We start from the raw sequence: 12,305 nt of genomic DNA, 5'->3' as shown, positions 1-12,305 counted from the left end.
TCACGCTACACGGTTGACAAATATTCAAATGCCGGAGTAACTGCGTACCGCCGCGCTAATCGAACGCCACCCAGCGCGGGGCCGGCCTCTCTCGCGACGTTTCGATGACGACTGAACGCAGCCAGCGGCGGAGGTCGCGTTACTTCGATATTGCGCGTGAATCGATCATTGGCTCCACGGTCGAAAATCGATACCGCGTGCAACTCGATATGCACTTCGTAAGGTGCATTGCGCTATTTGTTAACAAATGCGTCGGTGTTTTTAGAGGCCCGGGAAGACTCGACTCGCGAATCACGCGATCTCGGACTAAAAAATCGCGCTCGAGGAACGACGGGAGATACGTATATCGCGCCGAGCGTCGTCGGCAAAGTATAATCATCGCTCGAAAAAGATTACATTGAAACGTACGAACCATTTACCCGAGCTTGAATAACGTCCGCATTAATTTATGCAGAGATTAAGAAATCAGGCTAAACTATTGCAAAAAAATATTACGAATATTGCGAATAAAATCGTGTCTCCTTTTCAATTATTATCGGAATTTTTGCCACTCTCGAGGCATGGAAAATAAAGAACAAAGTGAAATAATAAATTCATACTTCAATATGACTTATCAATCGAAGCGAGATAAACTTTATTTCGCCAATACCTGAATCTTAGATTCAACACGTGAGCGATCAGCATTATTCCCTGCATTTTTTTTGTAATCGACGAGCAATATGGAATTATTATTCATCGCGATCGAAACACAGAAATGTAATAAAAGATGTTCCGTAACTTTCTGATTGTAGCATTTTAAAAATGTATTTTCCTCGAGCCTCGCACGCCCGCACACAAAGTCGTACTTTTTTTACAAGAGTATCTCGCTTCGCTCCTCGGTTAAACATTTAAGCTATCGGAATTATTTAAACGTTCGATCTCATCTCGAGTCTCCGAAGCGCGCTTGAGTGATACGTACATTTTTTTTCTCTCATCTGGGATGAGATTCAAGAACTATTAATACGTCCTCTCACGAGGATCGATTATTGAGCCGCAATAAATGGAACGCAGGCCGAAGCAAATTTCATTTGAGCGTTTCTTAGCTGAGCCACGATTACAAACGCGATATTGCGAATATCGAATTGCTCGTTAAAATCGATTTAAAAACAATATCACCCGGAGAGACTGATTTCGCTGCGAGTTCCTCGGCGAATGCGGAATTACGATGCAAAATGTTCGCCTAAGTCCAAGCTATTAAAACGGAAATAGAAGCCGATCGATAGAGGAGCATTCGGTGTTTCAAAACTCCTGAAAAATTAATATATCCCGCGAGTTAAAACCGGGCAACGCTTTTGAACCTATGCTCTTTTTTTACTTTCCAGACTTAGGGTTAGGTACCGTAACGCTCTAATCGTACGGTCTACTCATCACATAATTCTGCCATGTTCGAAACGCGTGGCATCGATCTCCGTCTCACGCAGTCGCAGATATCTGAAACCTTACTGTCACGTTGCGACAAATTAGAATGTCACGTCGTTGGACGTGAAGTCTTTCATACCCGCCGCGGACACTCCGCTTTTAACCGTTTAAAATTTTCATCCACCGCTGTTTTTCGAATCGATTAATCTCAAATAATTGTCGCGCGGCATATATCTCATCGCCGACAAAATTTCTTTGCCCTCCCCAATCGCGATCGTTCAGCCGACGGCGCTGGTTTCTCAAAACTCGTCGGGAAGCAACGGAAAACCTAAATCGACGATCGTCTCTAAACGCCGCGTAAAAAAAAAAAAGAAAAGAGAAAAAAAAATAGAAAGGTTCACTGATCGTGCAAAAATATCTCCGCTGCGAAACGCGCGTTCTGTTTTTTCACCGTCGAGTACAGTAACCCCATAATCTCACTAATACCGTTATGCGAGTCCACATGCTGCACCCGATTGCGCGAAATGCGATTCGGAGGAGCGCGCCGTTGCGCAAATTTCTTATCGCGGCTCCGCTCGTTTCCTGTGCACGGCGCCCGTTCGTTCTCTCTCTCCCGTTGATATTTTACGCCCCGTCTAGGAGCGGTTCTATCCGCGGGAATATCTCGCGGCGTAAAAGTTTATCGATAATTTAACGCGGCCGTCTATTGCGGCAACGAAGTCCCGAGTAGCCCCGGAGTGCCGTGTGTGCCTCGTATCGGCCGACATGCTCGCGCACGGAGGGAACGGATTGCCTTAAATATTTCATCTCCATTCGATTTATTTGTTCTATTCGACCGACATATTATTACGCAGCCACGATACTGGAAATCGTGAAAAAAAAAAAAACGTTTGCGAGATATTCATTACTGCGCGCGCCTTCGCTGTTCCGCGAGCTATGCATCGTTTTACTTTCGCTGCAGAAAAAAAAAATCAAGGACGCCTCGCGAAACCGGCACGAATCTCCGCGTTATCTCCCTGTATTTCTCACACTTGGCAAATTTGTCATCGGGACGAATGTTATCGCGACCGTACGTGCCGTTGTGCTTTATTCGCGTATCAAAGTGGACGAACTCGGAGCTCGGAGTTGGTATAAGAAGGTAAAACCAACGTCATAATAAATAGAAAACGCAAAAAAAGAAGAAAAAAAAAATATACGGAAACGTATGGAAATGTAAAAAAATAACAAAAAAAAAAAAAAAAATTAATCTCGATAAATGCGGTTGGTTTTCTAATGCTCCAAGTGATAACAAAATTACGTCTGCATAATAACGTCGTAATCCCACTATACGTTCGTTCTCTTTCGTGTTATCCTAAACGAGTCCCGAACCCGCTCGTTGTTTCACCGAGACAAAAGAAAAAAAAAAGAAAAAGAAAACAAATTTAGCTGCGACTAGTATTTTATATTTTTTTTACGATAAATACAGTTGACGCGACTATTACGGCGATGGGAATGGCTGAATCAACTACATTATTCGTTAGAAATATCATAAAATTATAGTTGAGGCCAAAAGTAACTATATATTTCTCTCGGTGTAGCGATAGGTGGGGCCAGAAAATAGTCGTAACGGATACTTAGACGTCTACGAGGGAGGTACACGTCTGTCCAGGTACAAAGGGCTACTCGGAGGAGGAAAGAAGGGGAGCAGATTCGAAGGGAACCCGCTGGAAGACGCCCGAGGAAGATGCGGTGGTGTTCCCCTCCCCTCGAAAAAAAGGAGCAGTCAGGAGGCTGCGGCATTTTCAAAGGACTTCTACTCTTTCTTTCTCTCTCTCTCTTTCAACTTAAACCTAAATATAACAGTCAGTCAAGTGCAGCTCCTTCTCTCGATCGCGTTCTCCGCGCCATATTGGGCACGCACGTGGTGTCGCGACAAGTCGACGCTATCGGGATACCGCGTGTACCTGAACGATGTCGAAAGTGAAAGTATCGCAAGCCAAGGTATCCTTTGAATATCCGCACGGCGAGCAAGTTACGCGAGCTCCGAAAAATCTATCATCCTTTTTAATTAACCTCTCGATAATTATACGGCCGAGTCTTAAAAAAGAACCTTTAACTGGCTTCATGAGATAAGAAGTGACGAAGATATCGCACTGCTAGGAATTTCTTAATCTCGAGAGAACCGCGAGATATTATTTACGCCTTGAAATCAAAGCTGCGCCCTCGATTTCGATTATATTTTATTCGAAAATTTTTTTTTATTCTGTAGACCGATTAGAAATCTTATCGAATTAATTTTGTCAGTTTATTGTCTCGCTGGCGATAAAAATATAGTGCATATTTCTTTCTCGTAATATGGAAATAAATATGAATTGCTATTGAGCCGCGCTTATACAGATCGGAGGTGATAATTTTTTCAAATTTTCGGAGGATGGAGAGCACGACCTATTTCTCGTGTTTCAAATGCTGACATAATTTCACCCGATTTATAATAAATGTTACCCAGATCTCGTTTTCTCTCCCGAATCGACCTACGGTCAAGCGCAACGATTGAACCGTAAATGACGCATGCGTTGTGATTCGAAATTGAGAGACAATTGTGACGTCATCGGTATCTCTGACGTAGTTTCAGCACGATATTAAACCCGTCGACCGGGTCAGGGCATTACCCCAAATAACTAAAAACATTTTAATAATCCACGTCCGAACAATGGGGGCTTGATTCACCACGGAGAGCTTATAGACTACCCTACCGTTTCTGCTTTTATTTTATTACCCTGCTTTTATCACTTGCCATCTCGTGGGATCGGGTATGGCAAATATTGCGATTTAAAAATACATATATGTACAGTTAAAATCGGACTTGCGGATAAAGACGAAAACGTATTTCTAATGGAAACGTTTTAACCGTAAATTTTACGTAAAAGTGCTCATAAATCCCTCACACGATCGGAATTGTTTAATTTAAACAAATCTATACCACAACCATCAAAGTGTTATCATCTTACGTCAGAAATATGTTTAAAAAATATTCTCAGCCAAGTGGAACCGTTGTTCACAAGCATGGATTACCTCAAAGTTTTTAATTTTTTTCATTTTGATAATATATAGAATTTTTACGTCGAGTTAACGGAACGTGTTAAACGACGGCGATTTGAATCGCTGCGTGCGATCGATTAAGCCCAATCAAGCCTAATTTTCTCCGTACCTTTATCTTCGATTAGAAACGTATAAAAAGACCAATTGGCAGACCACTTTCGATTTGACGTTCTATATACGACGTTTCGACCTTTATCGAGAACTAGAACGTACATTCCGCATCTAATTAGACATGAGTTCATAAAAAAATTAACGTATTTGTTCTTAAATAAAACAACAAATCCGCAATCAAATATTATAATTAAATTAAGCAGTCGATTGCAAATATTCCAAATCTGATATCCGAAAATAATTCGGCAACGCAATTACATCGATAACAAGCGTTCTGTGCAAGTAAAAATTAAATTATTAATAAAATTCACTCGAAAAAAATACACAAATTCGATTTCTTTTTTCCCAATATTATCGTCAATAAATAATTCTTTGATCTGCTCGCATCTCTATTAAAATTACTTAAAAATCTACATCGTCAAATTCTTTACCAATTTCATCAAAGCCACCGTTCGAGTTCTCGAAAAACGTATTCTCTCTCAAGCGATTTAAAATCTACAACTCGCGTGCCAATTATTGTATCGTTTTCACGCGCGCAAAATAAAAAAGAGCTGGACGATCTCGCAACGCACCGTTTCATTTCTCGAAAAATTATGACCTGCCATTATTTTTCAAGCTGACCGGCTTAAGCCGGCGCTACTTGGGTTCGCGCGACAAATGATAATTGCAACTAAGATAAATGTATCTGAGAGACTTACCCTGCATTTTCAGCGGCAGCAATGGACATGTGCCTCCTCTCATCGAGGGTGGGCGCGGCGTCGAATTGCCGGGGGAGATCCGTGGTAATGAATTGAAAGTCACGCGTGCACGAGAGATGCTCTCTCTCTCTTCCGCCGTACACCTCTTCTCTCTTGCGGATACCACCCTCGCGCACTAAAAAAAACTTCTCACCACCACACCGACGATATCACCACCAAGCGACAACGGGGTCGTTAACCATCACGCGCGACACGGGTATCACAGAAATCGGCACGCTCTCTACGTCGCGATTCGGATTTTTAAAAGGGAAATTAACGAAGAAAAAGGAACCGACGAGAAAGAACGACCGCGAACCCGGTACGAATCCGCTCTTTTCCCACGGCTTGGTTCGTTTACCCGCGCACTTTATCGCCGGAGATCTTCTCCTGAGCACCACGGAGAACGAAGCTGGACCACGCGCGCGGAAATAAATCGTTCCTCGCGATTAATCGTCGATTAACCGACCGAGCTGGACGGGGACATCCGGTGATGAGTCGGAAGCTGCATCGTCCTTCCGCCGACGGTTTTCAGACGTCTTCCCGAACTCGACGACATTCGATACAGCCACGGCTGGACCCACCTCGCTCACCTTGTCGCCTTCTTCCTCACGTTTTTCCTCTCGGATGCGCACGTTCGACAGGTGCGGGCGAGCGTTACAGAAATCGTTCCGCGATCACGGCGGAGTTCCGAGCCCTGAAGAATCTCCGAGCGTGAGCGATGGCGTGATCGACGATCGACGTGATCTCTCTATCGAAACGCGTACACGTCGCCAGGGTGGGCCGGCAGCACGAGCGATGGGAGTGTCTCTTCCCCGAAGCTGGGCCCTTCGTTTCCTTCTTTCCTTTACTCGGAAACCGCTCTCAATTTTTTTTCTTTCCTTTTCTTCAGACTCTTTCAAGCCCGGAGCTGTTCACACACGAAGCTTCCTCCTGCCGGCGAAAGCTCAAGCCGACGAAGTCTCCCGTTCCGTGGATTTTGCCGATTCCTCCGAGCCTCCTCGTGGCCGACGAAGTTCAAGGGCTTTTCGCGCCAAGCGGGCAATCTCTGATGGGCGGAAATCGATCCTGTAAACGACAACAGTAAATGTAAGCTGCGTGAGAGAGCGACAATCGTCGAGTCGGAAAGGAAGAAAGAGTATATCGTGCTACTGAACGAGTCCACGTAACGCGTTAATGAGCGGAACGAGTGAAAAAAAAAGAAAAAAAAAAAAATTGCGCCGCGCATTACGCTGAATGCGTTGCACGTTGCGTTCGGTGACGAGCTTATAATGCGCGAGTCGCCGTTTCTAGCTTATCCGTGAGGTAATCGGCGGGATCGTTAGCGAACAAACGGTCACCGATACTCCCATTCAAGTGACATAAAAGTACCAGCTGCAATTCAGATTTGCATCTTCCTCGGAAATATGCATCGCTCCAACAGCTTGTTAGCGCGCGTTATTATTACGTCTTAGTCACAATATCATTATTAACAGTATTTACTTTGATTCGTTGTTTGAATTACTTTTGCTAATTTTGCATTTCGCATAATCGCGTGGAAAAAAAAGAAAAGAAGCTTTCGACTCCGCATATAAAATAATAATCGTATACCTATACATATAATATAAAATAAGAAGACATTTATCTTTGTATCGCAAATAAAACAATGTGATAGATAATAGATTGTAAATGTCAAGGCAGTGCAGGTAATGTGTAAATTAATTTTGTATCTCTTAGAAATCGCCGGGCATCATTTTCTTACGCGGCAGCGTGCAGATGTGGAAAAAAGACAACGCGCACGATGCTCAGCCTTCCAGAACAATGTTACTATTGTAATGCCTCGCGAGATAACGCAACCCGGGATTATTACTCGCGAGTGGGCGCGTACCGCGATAAAAATATTTTAATAAAATCAATAGCTTTATTTACTAGATTAAAGTAAACACCGAGAAGTGTCTCGCGGTGAAAAATTCCGTCGGAATATCTACCGATCCGCCGAGTCTAACTATTCATGCGATTAAAAAAAAGGGAAAAAAGAAATAGAAGAAAAAAAACTGTGCTCGAGGGTGTTAACATGCATGTCGATGTGCCTTTTTCTAAAAGGAAAGCGGCGCCATTATAGACCGTTTAATCGCATACTTGGAATCTTCCGATCGGCTGCCACTTTCCGAAGAACGTGCCACGGGAATCGCGCGTTTCGTACGGCCGCGGGGTACGCTCGCCTGCGTTTTTCCCCCGTTTTTCGGTGAGGCAGAGGGCAGCGGGAAGGTTAAACGCATCCGCAACTAATGGCGGGTTTCGAAACCGCCTCTCCGCAGCGTAACAACTGTCGTTCCCGTCGTCGCGGCCACGGTGTAACCTCGCGCATCACATGGCGTCGCGGCCCGACGAAGAGGCACTGCCGTTAACACAATAGCCCCCGGTGCGTGCATGCGCGGCGCATGTCCACGTCGGCCCATTCTCTCGCTTCCGAAACATATGTAGACCGCGGGCGCGTTTAGGAAAACTCGAAGAGATCGATATCGCCGTCGGCCGTCGCGCCGACGACGACGACGACAACGCTCGACGTCGCGAACCCGCACGATCTGTTCGCCGAGGCGGACCACCGCAATAACGAAAAAGCGAGCGACTTCGTGGGCCGAGTAACGTTTCCCCGGTCGTCCCCCGGCAAAAGATGCGCCCCCGGATTATTAGCCTACCTCATCACGATTAGAATCATTTATCACCCGACGTATAATCCGCTTCTTTCGGCCGGTCGGTAAAATTAAGGTCAAGGCTCGCGGATACGCCACCTCCCGCGCGTCGAAGTTTTCCCTCCGATAATGTGCATTGTTCCGTTCGACGTTTCGCGGCGTCGCTCGCGCGAAATATTTTTCTCTGCCGGGTGACTCATCGGTACGGCGATTGTACACCACTACAACGCGACGGCGAAAAACCGTCGAGCACACGGACGCAGCGGCGTGAATTTAGAGGTCGCAACACAGTGACTGGACCGCGTGGTGTTTTTATTCCTCTCTTCGGGTCCGCGCGTACTTGAGCACACCTCGCCGACGTCAAACCTCGCGCCTGGTGTAATTAATTCGGAAACTGCGTTGCAACGCGCGAAAAAGGAGCGCCGCGTCGTCCATCATCATTTCCAAATGATCCCCAAAACGGACGTGCCGCTCGCTTTAGGGTGCTTACGTCACGCGGCAAACAGTTTTTTTTTTCTTTTTTTTTTTTTTTTTTTACCCCAAACCGCATTATCCGCGAGAAAGTCGGTTTCCACGAAAATAACACAGCGTGTGGAAACGCAAAAATACATCTCTTGAGAATTCTCGAATTTCAAGCCCCGATACCGCACGGTACAAAAATTCAAATTAATAATATTAAAATATTAATAAGAAATATCAAGGAACTTTCAGATTAATTATTTCCACTATTCAATTAAATTGCAAGTGAAATAACCCCACTGCTTTATTGCTAAATCATTAAAATACGTACAATTGCGAAACGCCTTGTCGGACGAACGCGTAGGCGAAGATAAACTGAATTTTAAGAATGTACCTGGCAGTATCTTTTTCTATAAAAGACCATCAGGAGGATTTCTATAGACAGCAGGTTGTTTCGCAACGCTCGCGATTATTATTTCACGGCGAGTGAATGCAATTTACACGGCGAGAGGAGTCGAGATAAGATCCTCCGAAATCGGTTTCGATTATAAGAAAATGCCGATAAGAAATCGAGATTCCACGAGGGAGGATGAAGCGGAGAGGGGGAATAAAAAAGAAGTCCTACCCGAGGTTAGGTCGTAACGTTTACGACACGTCAGCATTATGAGACCGGCACTCCAAGTGTGGCGCTATTTAAATAACCCCCGCTGCCCCTGCGTTACGCAATTTAAAGGGCCACGGAAAAACTCGTAACTTTGTCGGGCTGTTAAGTGGAGACTAAACAGAGATTAGAAAGTTGTGAATAAAGCAATATTCTTCTTTCCTTTGTGTTTAATACTGTTACACCACCGCTTTCCCTAGTCTTCCGAACTCTTTCCGTCTAATTCTTTAGCACGACGGCAAGTCTATTATTTAATAGCCTTAATTTTTTGACTTGCTAATTGTACAATTTTCTTTTGAAAAAAAAAATATATATTTCTTAAATTAGATAATTTCTTTTGTCGTTATTATTATATACGCGACACATTATCTGTTCGATTATAAAAAGAAAATTAATTATTACGATTAAAAGAATTTTGATAACAAGTTTTTAATACTCTTTGGTAATTTTTTTTTTATTTAATTAAATTGTCAACTAATGACGTCTAGAATTTTTAAGAAATTAACGCGATTTAAGGATTAAAATTTTCTACGTTGTATTATTATATATATGCGTTAAAATATTAAAAATATCAGTGTAAAAATCGCGGTGCAAGCATTGGTTTTCTTTCTGGATTCCCTAAAACGACCAATTTCGCCACATAGTAGTTTCGTAAAAAAAAAAAAGGAAAAAAGAAAAAAAAACGAGGACGTTTCGTAGTGTTCCTTTAAAAAATGAAAGGTTTTGCGCAACTAAGACGGTTCTCAGGCGCCCTGGACGAGCCATTCGTCGAGACACACGTCGGAATATCGGGCCGCAGAAAGAGGTCTATACAATTTCGTGTGTACAATGCGAGTACATTGTAATTCTTTCCACGAATAGTGGCTTAGGCGATGGCGATCGCGTGACATGCCCTTAGGGCGACCGCGGTCCTCCCGAGCTCATTAGACCGAGAAAAAGTTTTAGCGCAGAAACGAGAGAATCCGCAGGGCCGAAAATTAGACGGGTCTCGCCGCGCAATTCGCTCGCATTCGTAGAAAATGTGCCACCGCCATTGTCCAATTTTTATCCTGCCCATTATTGTGATTCGGACCCCGGAGGCGAGCGTGCGAGAGAAGCAGCGGGAAAGAGATGTGTTCGAGATGCATTCACCGTGCCGTAAGTAATCAATCGCTCGTTATCACGCGTTTCCTCCACCCCCCCCTCCTCCTCCCCCTCCCCGAGATAATTGGACGTACGTGTGTAAATGAGCCTGAATAATTTACCAACGGCGGGGCAAAACTGCGGCGTTCACCCCAAAACGACTGTTAATGGTACTTTCGAGAGGAAAGCGAAAAATCCGCAATCTGGAGTATCGAAAAAGAGTCTACTTTGCGATCCGATAATCCGACAATAATAGTAAGACTGCTAAAAATTGCGAACGTTCTAGGGAGATAATAGACAGTAAGAGTCAAGTCCGCGAGGAACTTGTTTCATTCAGCGATCGATATCTGCCATTGAAATCCGTCGTTTTAAAAATATGAACCGAAATCCCCGGCGCAGTCGAAACCCGAGTCTTCTCGATAACGCAGCGAAGATTTTATTTTTTATTTTATTTTTTAAATACGCGTTTGTCCAACGAGCCGTCTCGCGATGTCCATTTTACAAGCGAGATTATTTCCGAAGGGTCTGTTTCGTTCGGCAGAGTCTATTTCCACGCTCGCCGCGGCAAAACGTGCATTTACATGCGCCTCCACGCCGACGCGCGTCGCGAAAGAGGGAACCATGGGAAACAATCGTGGAAACTGTCATCGAAAGAAACAGACCCCGCCGGGCTGGAATAAAAAGAAAATATGCGAGAGGATGCGAAACGCGTGTCTCTTACCTGGTTACCGCAGACGGTGGTGTCCTCCTCCTCGCTCTTTCTCTCTCCTGGTCACTCGCAGGTAGGCAGCAGAGCCCGAGGCGCGGCGCGGCGCGGCGACGCGCAATCGAAAGCGCGATGGTGAACGCCGCGCGAGAGCGCGCCACGGACGCGGCGCGCACGGCGGAGCGCGACGAACTTGACTCTCAGCGGAGCAGCGGACCGTCCGACGAGCGAATAAAAACGGAGCGTAGAAACCCGGCCGCTGCTTCCTTGCGGCGCCGCGCGCGATCCGGCGCGCCGCCGTGCATTATAACGCCCGGGCGTTTCGCCGCGAGATTCGCGCACCACTCCGCGGGGGAGGAGAGGGCGACGGGGGGGAGGAAAAGAGGGGGAGAGAGGAGAAAGGAACGGGCGGAGAACGTTTTCGCGCAACCGAGCGAACCGCGGCACTCGGCCGACAACGGCACACAACACGCGGGACTGACTGACTGACTGACCGACCGACTTATCCGCGGCACAACGGCGATACCATTCTCGTTTCGCGCTGCCGTCGGGAGTTTGAGGTCGAGGCTGCCCGTCCGTGTATTCTTCTATCCCTGACTGTCCTCTGCTCCTCTTCGCTGGCTCTTTCTTTCTTCCCTTCCTTCCTTTCGCAAGAGAGGCCGAAGTCTGGAACGCCGCCGCTCCGAAAAACGTCGGCACGGGGGACGGGCGGCGGAAACGACGCGCGCAGAGTCGCGAGCCACGGCCAGCTGCGAGACAAGTATCCCGAGGAACACGGCGACGTGTTTGCCTCTCTCTTTCTCTCTCTTCCACCGCTGCCGGTCGCTCGGTCCTCCTCTACCCTCGCTCCTTCCGCAGAAAAACACAGCGGGGCGCCACGGGATGCGGCTGATACGTCCGCCTTATCTTCTTTATGTTCCGTTTCGCACGTGTGTCGGAAACGCGTGCCAGCGCGACGTCGGTGCGCGCGGCGACGGGCGGCGATAACAATGACGACGATGCCGATGCCGATGCCGACGACGACGACGCGGCGCGACTGCGACGTCGGCGAGGCACGGACGAGGCGCCGCGCCGCGCGCGAGCTTTCCAGAAGGGTCTATCTGGTCGCGGTATAGCGTTGTCTCGCGGCCGGCGGCCTCGCCGCTCTTCTCATCCTCCTCGCAGCGGCGCGAACCTCCTCCTCGCGGCGGGTGCTGTTGGTGCTGCTGCTGGACGGTACCCGCAAGTACGTCGCGGCGGCGGAACGTCCCCCGCCGCCCCTTCCTCCTCCTCCTCGCCCTTTCCCCCGTCGACTCCGCACTCGCGGCGAGAGCGCATATATGTATGCGTGTACCTGTATCTCTTTCTCTCTCTCTCGGTCTCTC

At 46.7% G+C, this 12,305-nt stretch overlaps 1 protein-coding gene across 11 annotated transcripts in view; it reads right to left on the bottom strand.

Annotated features, from left to right (window-relative positions):
• The window catches only part of LOC139102498 (nuclear receptor coactivator 2), a 98,777-nt gene extending 87,685 nt beyond the window's left edge, over window positions 1-11,092 (bottom strand). For 8 of the 11 annotated variants that reach the window (XM_070656414.1, XM_070656423.1, XM_070656418.1 and 5 more), the window contains exons 1-2: window positions 10,957-11,090; window positions 5,286-6,389 (exon numbers count right to left, since the gene is read on the bottom strand). In XM_070656414.1, coding sequence (XP_070512515.1) covers window positions 5,286-5,314 — 29 coding nt within the window. In that variant the 5' untranslated portion in view covers window positions 5,315-6,389; window positions 10,957-11,090. Of the gene's footprint in view, window positions 1-5,285; window positions 6,390-10,956 lie in introns of all 11 variants that reach the window. The other 3 variants (XM_070656424.1, XM_070656422.1, XM_070656425.1) reach the window with 3 other exon arrangements.
• Between the last annotated feature and the right edge of the window lie 1,213 nt (window positions 11,093-12,305).

This window comes from Cardiocondyla obscurior, linkage group LG05 (assembly GCF_019399895.1).
Source record: "Cardiocondyla obscurior isolate alpha-2009 linkage group LG05, Cobs3.1, whole genome shotgun sequence".
In the NCBI taxonomy this organism is placed as follows: domain Eukaryota; kingdom Metazoa; phylum Arthropoda; class Insecta; order Hymenoptera; family Formicidae; genus Cardiocondyla; species Cardiocondyla obscurior.
Note: the sequence above shows the minus strand (reverse complement) of the source record. Positions and strands in the feature narration are given on the sequence as shown.